This window comes from Micromesistius poutassou (genome assembly GCF_964030765.1).
Source record: "Micromesistius poutassou genome assembly, chromosome: 13".
Lineage (NCBI taxonomy): Eukaryota > Metazoa > Chordata > Actinopteri > Gadiformes > Gadidae > Micromesistius > Micromesistius poutassou.
Window position 1 is genome coordinate 1,053,731 of NC_140283.1, and position 17,586 is coordinate 1,071,316.

At 47.5% G+C, this 17,586-nt stretch overlaps 3 protein-coding genes across 4 annotated transcripts in view; 1 reads left to right on the forward strand and 2 right to left on the reverse strand.

The window, feature by feature from the left end:
- Positions 1–2,533: 2,533 nt before the first annotated feature.
- cUnh11orf16 (chromosome Un C11orf16 homolog) lies at positions 2,534–10,324 on the forward strand (the record flags this gene model as incomplete). Its single annotated transcript, XM_084477795.1, has 7 exons — positions 2,534–2,722; positions 5,707–6,075; positions 6,206–6,315; positions 7,111–7,264; positions 7,847–8,063; positions 8,590–9,063; positions 10,104–10,324. 7 exons carry the CDS (start codon positions 2,534–2,536, stop codon positions 10,322–10,324), a joined length of 1,734 nt encoding a protein of 577 aa, XP_084333921.1.
- A 763-nt stretch (positions 10,325–11,087) lies between these two features.
- akip1 (A kinase (PRKA) interacting protein 1) lies at positions 11,088–14,570 on the reverse strand. 2 transcript variants are annotated; one of them, XM_084477443.1, is made up of 4 exons: positions 14,133–14,570; positions 13,923–14,018; positions 12,374–12,694; positions 11,088–11,628 (listed from the first exon to the last, which is right to left on the reverse strand). In XM_084477443.1, exons 1-4 carry the CDS (start codon positions 14,292–14,294, stop codon positions 11,491–11,493), a joined length of 717 nt encoding a protein of 238 aa, XP_084333569.1. In that variant the 5' UTR covers positions 14,295–14,570; the 3' UTR covers positions 11,088–11,490. The 2 variants fall into 2 exon arrangements, with proteins under 2 accessions (XP_084333569.1, XP_084333568.1); XM_084477442.1 differs by having other exon boundaries at positions 12,374–12,697.
- Positions 14,571–17,112: 2,542 nt separating this feature from the next.
- The window catches only part of rpl27a (ribosomal protein L27a), a 3,571-nt gene continuing 3,097 nt past the window's right edge, over positions 17,113–17,586 (reverse strand). Inside the window, exon 5 of the mRNA XM_084477092.1 lies at positions 17,113–17,292. Within this exon, the coding sequence (XP_084333218.1) occupies positions 17,164–17,292 (129 nt within the window). The 3' untranslated portion in view covers positions 17,113–17,163. The remainder of the gene's footprint in view (positions 17,293–17,586) is intronic.

Here is a 17,586-nt window from a genome sequence, read left to right on the forward strand (position 1 = left end):
TGTTTGGTCATTATCCATTGACGTAAACAAGCGGATTTTGGAAATAATCGGCATCCATCTTGAAAACGAGGTCGCATGGGAAACAGAGGGGCGCATGGGTAATGCAGTGTAGACAGAGGGGCACATGGGTAATGCAGTGAGGACAGAGGGGCTCATGGGTAATGCAGTGAGGACAGAGGGGCGCATGGGTAATGCAGTGAGGACAGAGGGGCGCATGGGTAATGCAGTGTAGACAGAGGGGCTCATGGGTAATGCAGTGTAGACAGAGGGGCTCATGGGTAATGCAGTGAGGACAGAGGGGCGCATGGGTAATGCAGTGTAGACAGAGGGGCTCATGGGTAATGCAGTGTAGACAGAGGGGCTCATGGGTAATGCAGTGAAGACAGGGGGGCTCATGGGTAATGCAGTGAGGACAGAGGGGCTCCTAGGTAATGCAGTGAAGACAGGGGGGCTCATGGGTAATGCAGTGAAGACAGGGGGGCTCATGGGTAATGCAGTGAGGACAGGGGTTCATGGGTAATGCAGTGAAGACGGGGAGCACCATGTTACGTCTGGTAGCACCATGCTACCAGACGTAACATGGAGGGGCTCATGGGTAATGCAGTGTAGACAGAGGGGCTCATGGGTAATGCCGTGTAGACAGGGGCTCATGGGTAATGCAGTGAGGACAGAGGGGCTAATGGGTAATGCAGTGAGGACAGAGGGGCTCATGGGTAATGCAGTGAGGACAGAGGGGCTCATGGGTAATGCAGTGAAGAGGGCTCACAGCTCTGTAGTTAATAAACTGGGAAGGTAATAACAGGCAACATGTTAAACCAAGTGGAAGATGTGTTAAAAGCCCCAAAAAGTATTAATAGTACTATTTAGCTAGTCATACAATTTGTACAATAAAAACAATACAATCATGGGCTGAATAATTAGGTTAAATATCACAATGCATCTTCAGAAAAGAAAAAAATTTCATCTCCACATTTCCCATGCCAGGATTAACATGACATGATGCTGTGACCCTCAAGAGAAGAGCAGCAGAGCACATTAGTGCAGGATAGTCTGGTTTGTTTGACTCCCAGCTTCAAGGTTGGGAGTCAACCAGGACTAGTGGTGCCTTCATGTGCATTCTATGGTAAATGGTAAATACCAAAAGCTGAAGTGAAAATTGCACATGAATCCCCCCCCACGTCGTCATTTCCACTGGAGAGCTCGTAGAATATTTTGATACACAAGCTGCCAAGATGAGATAACATTTGACCTTTACAACAGTAACAGGTCAGGATCCGTGGGTCCGCCATGTTTCGTTTCGTTTCACTAACAAAAGCACTTGAACACAACACACTCGTAATTTCCAGTTCACAAATGGAAAGGATCATCTTTTCTATAGCACATGAAGGCAGCATAAATACTCAACAACAAATAGGCTATATCTGTAGTTAGTGTATAGTTAGTGTATAGTTATGTTAGATTAAACAGTCCCTAAACAGTGATGTTGGTAATATCCTGTACATATATTAAAGTCCTCAGGCCAGGGTTGACTCTATTGAATAGCTGGTGAACAGGTTCCTCGGACGGCCACTAGAATAGCCAGTCTTTTTGTCACTATGGCAACACAACACGACAACAGAGTCAGTCGGGGCATGGAGAGACAGAAAGACGTAGGGGGGTTATTAGGAAAGTCGTCAAGCGGTAAGCATTAAAATGTAGTCGGCATCATCATGGTTTCCTTAACTTGGAATGTTAGACATTTTGGAATATGACTTTGCTTAAAACCTGTAGTTATTTGTTAATGGAATATTAGTAGTAGAATATTAAGTTATTATAAGGGGTTACTTTAATGTGTAACTTTCGGCTTGCAAGCTACTTTGAAAATGAGCAGGTCTAAATGATCTACCTACATTAAAAAATGCTAAACATATATGTATTAATATATATTGAGTACATACTCTGATTACTTGCACTGAATGGAGTCAGCCAGGGTTGCATAGTCCGGACTGGATGGTGGTGATGGTGGAATAATCATGGAATCATTTTCACAGAATAATCTTCATGTGGGAAAAGGCTGGCATAAATAAGTAGAGCCAAATAAATACTTTACCTTTGTAAAAAATGTCCATGAGCCCTGGACTTAAGCTCAATACCAGCTACTGTCTGAATCTCATCCTTGACTGCAGACAAGTTCAGGTGAAACACAGTGCTGACATTTTTGATGTGAGGGTTAGGTTTTGAAACCGTTGGTCAAAGTCTGACAGACAATTTTCGTCAATCAAGTGGTAAATGCCGTAGGGATGATCAATTGTTTGAATTATAAAATAAATAAATTGGAATATCACGCAATCTACTGAAGTATTGGGCGCCCCTGATTATTATTTGTACTAAAAAGCAGATTCTTAAGGCATTCCTGTTTGTTCCTTAAATAAAACCCTTGAAACCAATTTCTGTTTGGTCAGAAATGTCCCAGTTCCTGAAATCAACCAGTTCAGAGCTCCATAAGAAGAAGATCTGAAAGTTCTGGTTGAAGCGGGGACCCATGTCTCTGACTATGGCCCCTGAAGTGAACATGGAGATGGTTCCGTTGTTCAAGGGCCACAGAGAGCAGAACGTGGTCTTCCTGCTGGACACGTCTGAGAACATGAAGAGAGTCCTGGGCCCTGTGAAGCAGCTGCTGATCCAGGCGCTGCTGGCCCGCTGCTCGTACCGAGAGTCCCTCTTCAACCTCATCTCCAGCCAGGTGAGGACACACGAGGCACTGGCAGCTCGATGGCTCAATACAATGAAAGGATTATTTATAGGAAAGTGATCCCCTGCGGAGAGGGAACACTCAAAGATATAAGGTTTTTGTCCCCCTCAGTTAAAAAAAAAACAAATGGGGCAAAAGTGCCGTAACAACCCGTGACGTGTGATTTTCCAGAGCGGTACCCTTGTGATCTGATTAACCGTCCGACACACATGTTTATGGCCGCTGTTTGGAGGGCGCTGAGGACTGTAGACAAGGTCTCTGTAGAGGGGTTGTTTGGTGTCACCTTGAGATAAAAACGGTGGTCAAATAAGTATCATGCTGTACGATGTGCTCGATCACTGGTGCAGGTGCCCAGGTGGTCCTTCCTGCTTTTGATTTGTTTCTTTTGTACTTAGTATTTCAGAAACATAAGTCCAGTCTTGAGACAGTCTTAGGCCCTGTCCCAATCCTCCCCCTTCCCCTAGATTTGAGCCCTAACCCTAGACTTTGTGCGTTCCCGCAAAGGGGTAGGGTGTCCCAATACTTAAGGGAGCAAGGGGGAGTGCTGTTTTTCTCTTAAAATCAATCCTTGAACGCGAGCCAGCTCGGGAGCTGACTTGCAGCTAAGGGCACTCAAAGCAAGTGTTCTTGTTAAGGGGAGAGAAATGGGACTGGGCCTTAGCCTTCTGAAGTTCACTTAATTTCCCATTCATATTTAAAAAGTAAGACACAGCAACATAATGACCAAAAAATATACAGTAGAATTGTTGAATGATCTACTTGATCCTAATCAATAACATTCATAGCGTGTGCATAGACGTGACACCTCTGCATGTTAACAGCAATACAAACATTACCATTGAACAGATGTTTCCATGACAAAGCAATATGCTCAAAGCACCATGGAAGAATATTTACATTTCTGCAGATAAAGTTGATAAATAACATTATAGATGAAACAAACTACTTTACAATTATTGTTGGTACCTTTGGTATAAGCGGAATAAACTACTACAAATACTGGCATGTACTACTGCTGCATGCTGGAATAGGAGACCTGAAGGTGCATTTAAATGCAGGAAAAGATCCCATCGTTACCTAGTACTGGATCTGGGGCTGGACCAGACCCCTATACCTCCCCTCCTCCATTAGTGGAGATATTCAACCCAGGGTTACCGCTAATAGATTCCAGGGGATGGAAAACCCACTAGGGTTCCCTTTAAGAAACATAACTGTGAACCTCTAAGCAAAACATTTAAAATGATTTCTGTTTTGTATTTGCTGTTTCATCATTTGGAAGTGCCGCTTAAGTGTCTTAAAGTGAACACCTGGTGTCATCAATGAGCTTATATTAGACATGTTGCTATTGTCTCAAAGTCAGATACAGATCTAGTGAAGTTTGAAGATATGTGCACTCTAGAGGCATTTCTACCAAGCCGGTTCAGTCGCTGCCTGGCACACCCGTCAATGTCACCGTCTTGCCTGTAAAACCAAGGGGGTAAAATCCCCTGTCGTCACGGAGCAGGCTTTCTTGGTTCACTGGAGAAGGCGGGGCTACACACGGAGAGTAGACCTCTTTAGAATAATTTGTATACTACAAATGTTTTTATTTTTTTATGATTCAAGAGACTCGCATGCAAGAATGAGAATACATCTGAGGGTAGGCTACCCTGGAGATGCAGAGTTCTCGTGAGAGCACAATTTGAATTTGCTCAGCGAGTCACTCTGGGAATGAGCAATATACTCACTCCCCGATGCCCCTGGCCCAGAACATGAACCAATCACATCGGTGTATCTGATATTGGCGGGCCAAATGCGTTGCTGTTTTACCGACCGGATATGGCAAATCTTATCTACAGTATTGGTTAGCTCCGCTGGTCTGGATACGTCACCCCTTGTGTTCTTCTGATTGGTCGTAGTGTTATCCAATTGCGTGCAGTGATATTTTCAAATGCATGCTTGGTGCCTCCTCTCGAGTTGGGCCAATTTCATTACTCTTTGCCAGACCCTACAGCTTTCTAGATGTGGCTCTGGATTTCCAGAGTGTAGGCTACAAACGCTATTAACTATTTGCGTGCAAAAACGCCAACATATTCTTTATTTTGTTGACCACTTGTTTTTATCCCGACAAAAGCCTCGTAAGGAACGTTCCTCTGTGTCTTTCTTGTAGATCGCAGCATCTTTCCCCGTCTTTGTTAAATGCGACTGTATCACCTTCTCTCACATGATCAGCAGCTAGTGGATTTCACCGTCTCTCCAGTTAGAACTCCTCATGTTGATATCGCTGTGTTGTCTCTGTTGTAGAGACAACGCAGCAACACCTCTACCTAAGTCCCGCCCCTGGAACCGCCAAGCCGTCTAATTGCATTTACATCATAATGAAACCGCCAATGTGTGTGTAGGGTCCGGGAGGGTACATTGGGGTGTGAACTCAGGCCGGTATATTACCTCAGTCAGTGTAGACACGCGGACCATAACGGGAAAAAGGCGGGCATAAGACGGGCATATTTGGCAGTGTAAAGATGTTTTGGGCAGCTCGTCCATGTAGGCCTACACGGCAGACGTCTGGGACTCTAACCCTGGGTTAACCCTGGACTCTAACCCTGGGTTAACCCTGGACTCTAACCCTGGGTTAACCCTGGACTCTAACCCTGGGTTAACCCTGGACTCTAACCCTGGGTTAACCCTGGACTCTAACCCTGGGTTAACCCTGGACTCTAACCCTGGGTTAACCCTGGACTCTAACCCTGGGTTCCTTATGGCTATAAATACATGCCAAAATCCCTCCCGATGATTTGTCATCTTGCTCCAGGTAGATAGGTAGCTAGATGTAGAATGTGGGCGTTGGGATTTGAACCTAGAACCTTTCGGCAAGGGATCGTAACCACAGCCCATTCCAGCCTCAATCTCAGCCTCAGTACATCCTGCCCCAGATTCAGCCCAGCCACTGGAACACATAGGCCTGGAGATATGATAGCACACGTTTTGGTTTTCAGCTGAAGCGCTGGTCCCAGACCATGCTCCCCTGCGCGCCCGGCACCGTGTACGAGGCTCTGTCCTGGGTCCACTCTCTGACCTGCGGCCCTGGAGGAGACCTCCGGGCGGCCCTGAGCGCGGCGCTGATGGACCCCGACTGCACCGCCGTCCACCTGGTCACCGCCGGCCTCCCGGGCGACACACAGGCCGTCCTCCACGCCCTGCCCGCCCTGACAGACGGACGGACGGTGAACCTCTTCTACGTGTTGGATCATTCCAGCCCCTGGTTCAACGGCGTAGCGCAAGGTGTCCCGCGGTGTCCGGCCCTCGCCACTAGAGGGAGCTGTTATCTCATTCCAGTCGGCTCCGATGGGGCGCTGACGGGGAAGGTGTGTTTTATTCAGACTAAGATGATTGAGCTTATGGCTGATTTGAATCCCGTCTTGAGGAAAAGGGTGTGGTTATGCAAACTCACAACAATAAGCCCTAAACATCAAAGTCGGTCCCGGCTGTGTACAGGTTGTTCCATTCCACATGACTGAGAGCCTCACCTCAGCCTCCTGTCCTGGGACGTCGTTCTCTCCTTCCCTCCACGTCCCAAACCAACACTCCTGTCCTCCAGTGCTCAGGTCGGTTCACACGGCTCAGCGGGTCTACGGTACCTTACTGTACCGTTCAGTCTACGGTACCTTACTGTACCGTTCAGTCTACGGTACCTTACTGTACCATTCAGTCTACCGTACCTTACTGTACCGTTCAGTCTACGGTACCTTACTGTACCATTCAGTCTACCGTACCTTACTGTACCGTTCAGACTACGGTACCTTACTGTACCGTTCAGTCTACTGTACCGTTCAGACTACGGTACCTTACTGTACCGTTCAGACTACTGTACCTTACTGTACCGTTCAGTCTACCGTACCTTACTGTACCGTTCAGTCTACGGTACCTTACTGTACCATTCAGTCTACCGTACCTTACCGTACCGTTCAGTCTACCGTACCTTACTGTACCGTTCAGTCTACCGTACCTTACCGTACCATTCAGTCTACCGTACCTTACCGTACCGTTCAGTCTACCGTACCTTACTGTACCGTTCAGTCTACCGTACCTTACCGTACCGTTCAGTCTACCGTACCTTACTGTACCGTTCAGTCTACGGTACCTTACTGTACCATTCAGTCTACCGTACCTTACCGTACCGTTCAGTCTACCGTACCTTACTGTACCGTTCAGTCTACCGTACCTTACCGTACCATTCAGTCTACCGTACCTTACTGTACCGTTCAGTCTACCGTACCTTACTGTACCGTTCAGTCTACGGTACCTTACTGTACCGTTCAGTCTACGGTAGTATGCGTGGCAGTATGCTACAGTTATGGGGACACACTTTGGTAAAAGTTACACAAAAATATGTCCCCCAGGTGCAGTCTGGGTAACCACCCGGTCACATCCTGTCTGCCATGTGACCTGACGCCACACAGCAGCAGAATCAGCAGGGGGTATTTCCCCGGCTGTCGAGTGCTGGCCAGGAGGCAGCAGGACGGACTTTACTACCTGGGGACCTCAGTACTAGAAGTAGGTTGTACCGACCCTTTGAGTCCAACATCTCACTTATGAGCAGGTAGGTCCAAGTCACTTATGAGCAGGTAGGTCCAAGTCACTTATGAGCACGTAGGTCCAAGTCACTTATGAGCAGGTAGGTCCAAGTCCCTTATGAGCAGGTAGGTCCAAGTCACTTATGAGCAGGTAGGTCCAAGTCACTTATGAGCACGTAGGTCCAAGTCCCTTATGAGCAGGTAGGTCCAAGTCACTTATGAGCAGGTAGGTCCAAGTCACTTATGAGCAGGTAGGTCCAAGTCACTTATGAGCAGGTAGGTCCAAGTCACTTATGAGCAGGTAGGTCCAAGTCACTTATTTTTCTCGAGGTCGTCTACAGGTCAGTTCTAAGTCTTGGTTTTCACTCTTGACCCTAGCCACGATACTGACCCTAGTCTTCATGACGTAACTCAAGTGCAAGTTTCTGTATTTATCTCATACTCCATGTACAAGTATAGCGTTAAACGACAGATATATAGCAGTAACGATACAGCAGTAAAACAAACAACAGTTGCCCCTTCAGCTGCCCGGTGACGCCCGGCTCCTCTGCTCCGTCTCCAGTGTCGGCGCGGCCTGTGGCTGGTTGAGTTGGAGCTTCTAGAAGGCTCCTCTACGGTCTCCGAGCAGCAGCTCGTCTGCTCCTTGGACATGATCCCCCATACGGGCGCCCACGCAGGCCGGCTGGTACCCGGGGATGCGGTCATGTCCCCATGGGAACCGGGCGTGAGAAGATACGGGCCGGGGCTGGTGACGGCGGTGGTCCAGGACCCTCTGAGCGGTGAGGGGAGGAGGGGGCCAGGTGTTAACTCAGGACAACACCGGTTATACTGGACTGTTTTTATTAAGACATTCAGCAGAAGCTGTTATCTAAAGCAGAGGCAGAAGGAACACTGCCGGGTTTAGGGGTTAAATACCATGTGTACGCACACATGGTATTTACACGCTTTAGAGGACAGCATGCATCAACGGCTATATGTATACATCCAAAGTACCGCATAAACTGTTAAGTCTAGTCTCAGTATTAAACATCCTGGATATATTTATTTTTCAAAATAATTTAAACTGCCATTGGAGCAGTTTAACTTTTATTGTGATATCATTTTCATTACCATTTAGTTATTTTTTATTTAGTTAGTAGTTTAGTTCGTTATTTATAGACATGTAGCCCTAGTGGTAGACTAGTCAAACCCAGAACCTTTGAGCTGGGGGTCCAGCCCCCTAACAACCCGTCTACATGCCTCATCGGCTCCTGACCGTGTGCTGGTTCCTAGCCGTGCTGACAGAGCCCCCCTCCCTCCACGCAGCGGCTGACGGGGGCCCCAGCCTCCGGGTGCAGATGTGGAGCGGCTGCGTGGCTCTGGTGCCCAGGGCCCTGGTGGTCCCCGTCTCCTCCTCCGACTACAGCAGGCTGGTCCAGCAGCAGGGGGTCCCAGTGATGTCCCCGCGCTGGCCCCGCTCCCCCACCCCTCCCTGGGCTCACCTGAGGGGCTGCCAATCAGCGCCTGCCGCGGGTTACGGCCCGCCCCCTCACGGGCGCTGCGCCTGGGCCGGCCCCCCGGGGAGCGCGGGGGGGTGTGAGAGGGCAGAGCTGGAGGAGGAGGCCCGCCTCCTGCTGGAGAGCCTCGCTGCCACAGAGGCGTTGAGGAGCAGGTCCTCTCTGGCCACGGCTGCCGGGGTGACCATCGTGGTGTCCCCTCCCCCGTTCAGGAGGGACCAGAGCAGACCTCCATGGAGGTACTGGCGGAGGAGCTCTCCTGAACCCCAACACAGGAAGCCAGGTGAGAGTGAGATCCCCTCTCACTCACCCATGTCCTCCTTAAGGACATCAGCGCACCACAATGATCGGCCATTTCACAACCTTTGAACTCCAACATGGGAGCGTCCTCAGTGGTTGACAGATCAACGGCAATGACCTGGGGCCTCTACGAATGGTCAAATCTCCTAACCTTATGCCTCCTTTCCTTAACCTTTACCTTTGTGGAAAACGTCATCGGGTCAAGGAGAGATTAAAAGGTGCTTCATTTCGAACAAAAAAAAAAAAAAGACCGCACTGTTTAAAATGAATTAAACTCCACTTTCCCTAACAAACGTCATTGTGCGACGGCGGGTATTGCTGACCTCTAGCGGCTCTAGTGTGAAACTACAATTCTCCGAAGATTCGTTCTTGTCGTATTGATTTAAATAAGGTTGTCGCCAACAATGAGAATCACTTAGGTCAGACTTGGCCAATGTCAATATTTGAGGCCACTTGAATCCCAATTCACATGTGGAAAAAAGACTAGACTTATGTTGAAGTTGAAATAACTGCCCCCATTAGTCTTCTTCTTTCTTAAATGTGTAGTTGGCATTTTATTTGCGTAAAGTCGTTGAACTGCGTCGGTGGCCTGTTGCTTTAAATAATGTTATGTAAAGGATTATTGGATACAAATATCTCCTTTCCTTTCGTAAAGGTTGGTCAGGAGTAAGTAACCTATGCTCCTTTCCTAAGCATTTTTAGAATTCAAACCACCTTTCCTCCAAGTACTTCCGGCCGGGTCGTCTCCTTAGGAAAGGACATTTCCTATACAAAAAAGACTATCCCTAGAGGCCCAGAGAATCCGTAGAGGCCCCAGGTGCCAGCCAGTGACCTCTGACCTCAACAAGGGGGGAGGGATTTGGAAATGGCTAATCAACATGACGCCTGTCTGTAGAACACGGCCCAACGGAATGCAAAGCGAAATATCCAAAAAGTACTTTGAGTGCCACTACTCCCAGAAAGCCCCTTGTATCAACATGTTTGATGGAAGCACTACTGAATGGATTTGTTTATTCAATCCAGGGACGCCAGCGGCCAGAAGAGCTCTACAGCCAACCCGCTCCAGCCTCCCCGTGCTGCAGGTCACCCTGTCTCCAAACCACAGCTCCGTGTTCAAAACCATCGCTGCTTCTGTCAGGAGAGTGGACATCAGAGGAGTCTTTGAAGGGCCGCACTTTCAACCCAGACCCCCTGTTGGCTCTAAAACTAACGCAGCTACGGCTGTTCACGTGAGGACGAATTGATCCCCGTAAACAATACTACGCTTCTGTATGACTGATCTGTGAGACCGTTTTGAGATGTGACTAACGCACGAAGAAGTCAAGATAAAAATATTCCAACAACCTTGTATTTCCGTTTCCTGTAGCTGCTCTGCTCCCGTTGGTTGTCTGAACAAGCTGGAGCAGCAGTTCAGTTTTTGGAGGATACTTAGGATTGGATGCTGTAATTGTATCATTTTAATTGCTAAATTATTAAATGTAGTGTAATGTAAAACAAGTGACCAGACTCAAGCGTGTACAAATAAGAATACTCTTTATTATAAAACTGATTGGCATAAGTGCATGAATATTGTGCAATTCGAGAAGCCCTGAGGAGAAAGAATTATTTAAATAACTTGAGTCAAATCAAATACTGTACACATTTTGAATCCCATTAAGCAGCAGATACATAAACAATGCGTGTCAAATTAATTAACAGAAATCAACTGGAAAATATAAGGAGACAAGTTAAAGGGCCCAGATTTCGATTGAGTGGCTGTTAAACTATTTCACAATCACATGTGGTCACTGTAGGAATGACATCACACACGCCCACTGGCAGGGTGACTCAACAGTCCTCTGGATGGACAGCCCTCCTGAGGTCTGTAGGGCGACTCTGTAGGGCGACTGGACAGCCCTCCTGAGGTCTGTAGGGCGACTCTGTAGGGCGACTGGACAGCCCTCCTGAGGTCTGTAGGGCGACTGGACAGCCCTACTCTGAGCTCTGTAGGGCGACTGGACAGCCCTCCTGAGGTCTGTAGGGCGACTCTGTAGGGCGACTGGACAGCCCTCCTGAGGTCTGTAGGGGACTCTGGACAGCCCTCCTGAGGTCTGTAGGGGACTCTGGACAGCCCTCCTGAGGTCTGTAGGGTGACTGGACAGCCCTCCTGAGGTCTGTATGGGACTCTGTAGGGCGACTGGACAGCCCTCCTGAGGTCTGTAGGGCGACTGGACAGCCCTCCTGAGGTCTGTAGGGGACTCTGTAGGGCGACTCTGTAGGGCGACTGGACAGCCCTCCTGAGGTCTGTAGGGTGACTGGACAGCCCTCCTGAGGTCTGTAGGGCGACTCTAAAGGGCTGGTGATAGCTTGGAAGTCATCTGACATGGAATCGATGGAACTGTTTTATTGTGTAAGATCAGATGTGAATGGGTCAAGAGAGAGGTGAGAGGTCAAAGTGGAGGGTGACGCTGTCTCCAGCGTGGAGGCTGACCCTCTGGGCCCGCTGGGGGCCGTGGGGCAGCCCGGCCGCGATGGTGTAAGACCCTGGAGACACCTCGATGTGGAAGTCCTGCACAGAACAACAAGTTTATATAGTTATAATAGGCCTATGGTGTTGAAAATGTCTCCAATGTAATCATATATATAGAAATAAGTCATTGCGTTTGTCATCTCCCTATGGGCTGAGTGGATCTCAGCTGCCTGATTTGTAATTATTCATTTGTTCATATAATAATATAACAACATGGTCCATTAGTATATAGTGTGTGTGTTGAGACGGACACATCACCTTATGCACAGAGTGGAGTTCTCCATTGCTTGATTCATTATCATTTGGTCGTTCATATAATATATAATTTAAAAAGGTACATTTCATTGTTGCCATTATAACGATAGCCTACTATAGCTCAGAATGATGGAGGGCTTTCAGGTAAAACCCTGGAGCCATTCTGTCTACGCCATCCTATCTACTGGACTGGCTGAGCAGGCTTCATCACGTGACATTTAGGCCCTGTCCCAATCCTCCCCCTTCCCCTAGATTTGAGCCCTAACCCTAGATTTTCGGCGTTCCCGCAAAGGGGTAGGGTGTCCCAATATTTAAGGGAGCAATGGGGAATGCTGTTTTTCCCTTAAAATCAACCCTTGAACGCTAGCCTGCCCGGGAGCTGACTTGCAGCTAAGGGCACTCAAAGCAAGTGTTCTTGTTAAGGGGAGGGAAACGGGACTGGGCCATATTCTGATATTAAAGAGTTAACGTGGGACAAACAGTCCTTTAGCATCACTGAGATGCTGCTCTCCCTCTTGTGGGTGCTTACGGAGTAGGCTGCTGGGCTGTGGAGAGGCCTCCCCTCCCTCCTGGGGGCTGCTGGGCTGTGGAGAGGCCTCCCCTCCCTCCTGGGGGCTGCTGGGCTGTGGAGAGGCCTCCCCTCCCTCCTGGGGGCTGCTGGGCTGTGGAGAGGCCTCCCCTCCCTCCTGGGGGCTGCTGGGCTGTGGAGAGGCCTCCCCTCCCTCCTGGGGGCTGCTGGGCTGTGGAGAGGCCTCCCCTCCGCCCTGGTTCTGCCAGTGGCCTGGTGGAACCTGGAGACATGCCTTCTCTCCGCTCCACTGAGCTCAGAGCAGCAGTCCGGTCCGTGGACCTTCTGGAACACACACACACACACACACACACACACACACACACACACACACACACACACACACACACACACACACACACACACACACACACACACACACACACACACTTTAATCTAGAAATCGATAACGTTGTGATGTCACAATGTGTGCGTGTTCCCCGTTGGTTGGAAGGCATTGGTGCACTTTGTCCACTGGTAGGTGGGACTGTGATGTCACAAAGGGATGGATTCTGAAATGGCTCAACAACAATACTAGATAACCTTCCTGAGGAAGGCAGAGTGCATTTTTCAAAAGACCTTTACTGACAGGTCTTTATTTTCATACAAAAACACCATAAACACACATCTCTATCTGTCATAATGTCAATGATCTTTGACAGCTTTTCTCTCCTGGGATCACAGGCCAGTACCAGTTTAGCTGTAGCTCAGATCAAGTTTAGACAGGTAAGCAATGGAAAACACCAGGTAAGTATTTATGTCTCTAGTATGTTTAATAGTGATCTGAATAATCCTAGGCTTATATAAACTATCATCTAAGTTAACGTAACAGTCGTCTATACCAATATAAGTCACTGTGATTCTACCTATATGTCCTCTATTATCATGGTTTGGTTTATAGTCGGTTTCCCTTGGAATATGATAACACAATTTCTACATGTACTTCTACTGCACTGGCGTCAGCTCCTGATGCAACAGTAAAAGGCACAGAGCGCCATCTGCTGACCATGCTGTGCATAGCAGGAATGAAATGACCACACATACCAGTAAAATAACGAACAGAGTAATAGGGTCAAGCGACCAAATAATTAACACCCAGCAGTCAATCAATGTGGTCGGAGTGACAGCTGATCATGGATCAATGGTATCAGAAACAGAAGCCGAGAAGGTTCCCACTGCCCATTGTGACCACATTATTTGGTCTATCTCGTGGTATCTAAGTTTTTCAGCTAAAGCATTATGTAAACTTTAAGACAGTTAATGTTTTTTGTTTGTTTGACAATAACACATTAAAGAACTTCAGTGACAGCCTGAACTTTAGAAAGAGTGACAAAGACCTGCGAAAATCCGTATTACTATTATTTATTATTTACTATTATTATTATTATTATTATTATTATTATTATTATTAATATTTATCGAACAATAGGAGCCTACACTGGGGAAAAGATGGCTTATTATAGTAAAATAACCGAACATCGCTCCGGCTGGAGAGCATTACGCGCCTCACCATGCACTGACGGCTGCTCTGGACCATCAACGCCGCCATGGCCTCAAAGGCCTGGCCCAGATGTGTCTGGTCCAGAGGTGTAGACCTGTGGGTTCTCTGCGAACACAAACCAACAAGCACATGTACACACCAAACAGAAGATGCAGGACATTAGTCCTGGTGGTAGAGGTAGGCTATTAGGTGCTCTTCAAAAGAGTGGTTTTGACGCACCTCAAGAGGCTCCTGCCCGTGTCCCTGGTCGGGTGTGAGAGGTCTCAGTGTGGGACTGGAGGGGGTCCAGTCCGCACGTCGCCTTGAGGCCCGGTCCAGAACCTCGGAGCCCAGCAGGGCCACACGGCGCAGAGACAACTCGAGCCCGGTCGGGTTCTCCATGAACGGCTACAAACCAGGACGGCTCCAGCGATCTGTTCATGTGTTCTGTTCTACCATCTGTTCCCCTGAGCTCTAGATGGGTGACAGCTCCCGTCCGTACATATGACGTCACAATATATCAATGACGTTTCTTCAAATTTAAGAAAGCTACCAGGACGGACACAATTTAAATGTGATATCTGATTGTACTAAGCCTAGGAACGACCGGTTGTAAGATTAACCAGGACAAATGTCCCAAACTCTGAGAGCCAAAGTTGGAGAAGATTGCAAACATATTTGCTCGCCTTTTACGCACAGCCTTGGTTTTACCGGATATCCTGAACACAGTCCCGCCTGTTGCTCGTTGGTTCAGATCAGACCGCATTCCACCTCCACTATCAGACCCTAGATTATAGGCGGGTGGTATGGCACAACGATGGACGAATGCTCGTTTGAAGCTCAACACACATTTCTTATAGTTGCAATCCTTCGCAGTATGTAGCGATATATATATATATATATATATATCTGTTTGATCCTCGCATGGATATACAAGAGGGTTGCATTGTACGTCAATATACAGGTGAAACTCGAACAATTTAAATATCGTGCAAAGTTTATTTCAGTAATTTAAAAGGTGAAACTAATATATTATATAGACACATTACATGCAAAGTGAGATATTTCAAGCTTTTATTCGTTATAATGTTGATGATTATGGCTTACAGCTTATGAAACCCCCAAATTCAAAATATCAGAAAATTAGAATATTGTGAAAATATTGTGAGTGTCACACTCTAATCAGCTAATTAATCCAAAACACAGACAAAGGGTTCCTGAGCCTTTAAATGGTCTCTCAGTTTTGCAGAAAACCATCACTGACACGAGGAGGGAAAGCCTCAAAAGGTAATTGCAAAATAAGTTGGATGTTCTCAAAGTGCTGTATCAAAGCACGTTAATACAAAGTTAAGTGGAAAGAAAAAGTGTGGAACTAAAGGCGCACAAGAAGCAGGGATGGCCGCAGCCTGGAGAGGATTGTCAGGAAAAGGCCGTTCTAAAGTGTGGGAGCTTCACAAGGAGTGGGCTGAGGCTGGAGTTACTGCATCAAGAGCCACCACACACGGACGGATCCTGGACATAATGCAGGGCTGCCAACTTTTGGGTTTTCGCTGGCGTGAGATTCTGTAGAATCTTGTAATGCATACCTTATAGCAGGGTCCGCGGGTGTAAATGTTGGCTGTGGGGGGGGGGGGGGGGGGGGGGGGGGGGGCACACCACCCAAGATGCTTGAAGTCCAGTGTGAAGTTTCCAGTCAGTGATGATTTTGAGCCATGTCATCTGCTGGTCCACTGTGCTTCATTAAGTCCAGAGTCAACGCCACCGTCTACCAGGACGTTTTAGAGCACTTCATGCTCCCTTCAGCAGACATGCTTTATGGAGATGCTGACTTCATTTTACAGCAGGACTCGGCACCTGCCCACACGGCCAAAAGTACCACAACCTGGATTAATGACCATGGGCTTACTGTGCTTGATTGGCCAGAAAACTCGCCTGACCTGAACCCTGTAGAGACTCTATGGGGCGTTGCCAAGAGAAAGATGAGACATGAGACCTAACAATGCAGAGGAGCTGAAGGCCACTATTGAAGCATCCTGTAACACCTCAGCAGGCCACAGGCTGATCCATGACACGCCGCATCGAGGCAATGATTCAAACCAAGTACACATACATCACTATGCTTTTCAGACCAACATTTCTGTATTTAAAGTGTTTGTAATATTCGAATTTGGGATTTTCATAATCTTAAGCCATAATCAAAATTATAACAAAGTCTTGAAATATCTTTCCATGCAATGAGTCTAATATATTAGCTTCACCTTTTAAAGGGAATTAATGAAATAAAACTTTTGCACGACATTCACATTCTTTGAGTTTCACCTGTATAGTAATCCATGTATTAAGGACCTCCAGGGTCCTGAGGTCTTACAGCTAGTTAACCTCAACGGTTCACTGAGCCGGATACACACCCAAGTCTTTCCTAAGTGGTCTCCTTTTAAATATATGGTCAATTAAATACTTGGAAATAATTGATATGGGTGGGGGAATTGAGATCTTTGTGTTTTCCATTAGGACACGTGTCCACTCAACGCAGCAGGACCAGCACTGAATGACAACTGTAGAACCTGCCTGACAGGACGTCAGAGTGCTCATTTGAAACTTAAAATAACAAGTTCATAATTGAAATTCTGGCTCATTAAAGGGGTAATTCGGAAATTTGGACATCGGACCTCATTTCCAAGTGAGCCAGTGTGTTATTTATCATTGGAGACAGTTCAACACTTCAAGGGGAACTGCTAGCCTGCCAATAAAAAAAGTCTTACCCACTCCACAGTACACGAGGCAAAGCAATTATAACGCCCGATTATCGATGTAAATGTCTGTTGATAGAATAAGGTTAGAAATAAAACTCATTATATCGTAATGATTGCATTACATTTTGAGGGACTACTTTCTGCAGTAGCAGAATTTCACTTTGCGCTGGTGTAGCAACCGATTCACTACAGCAAAAGGTAAACAGAGAAGCGCACTCCAGGTAATATCAGTCCGCCGCTGCCGTAGCTTGCTTCCAACTACAGGGATTATAAACTAAATGCAAGGATGGTTTTATTTCTAACATTATTCCATCAGCACATACATAGTCAAAGTGGTCCGCAAAGATTCAGTCCATGAGATACGGGGTCGTTTATGTTCCAAGACAGTGATGTTGTGACCTAGGACTGGAGCCATCATTCATGTTCTAAGACGGCGTTTGAGAGACAAACCACACAGCATTCAGAAACCGGGTCCCCTTTGTACATTTATTTTTTGCAAAAACAGAAACAGAGGTTCTCTATGCGGTCAGCACGCAGGCTCCGCCCACAGCCTTGATCTTCTCTTCGGCCAGGCGGCTGAAGAACTTGGCCTTCACGATGACCGGCTGCTTGGGCAGCTTGCCTTTGCCCAGCACTTTGTAGTAGCCCTGATGAGGAGGAGGAGGAGACGTCAACATGCAGTCCACAGCGGCCCTGCGGCCAGGCACAAATATGTAACCTCTGGAACACCAGCATTAAGGGACCGGCTGGACTGAGCAACTTCATGAAGGCTGTCGTTTAAAGGTCCCATGACACGCCACCAGGTGTGCTGTGATTGGCCGTTACAAGCCGTTTTGGAAAGCTTCCCCTTATGACATCACAGGTGGGCGTGTCCACCTAGATGTGTGACGGATAGATGAGCAGCGTTTGCTACGGTCCACTGGGTCGGCTGGTAGAATGAT

Coding starts and splice junctions, on each gene's coding strand:
- akip1 (XM_084477442.1), bottom strand. CDS start 14,294: ATGGAGAACCCGACCGGGCTCGAGTTGTCTCTGCGCCGTGTGGCCCTG. Junction 12,698..13,922: donor AGAGCAGCCGTCAGTGCATG/GTGAGGCGCGTA, acceptor TGTGTGTTCCAG/AAGGTCCACGGACCGGACTG. Junction 11,629..12,373: donor ACAGCCCAGCAGCCTACTCC/GTAAGCACCCAC, acceptor TGTTCTGTGCAG/GACTTCCACATCGAGGTGTC.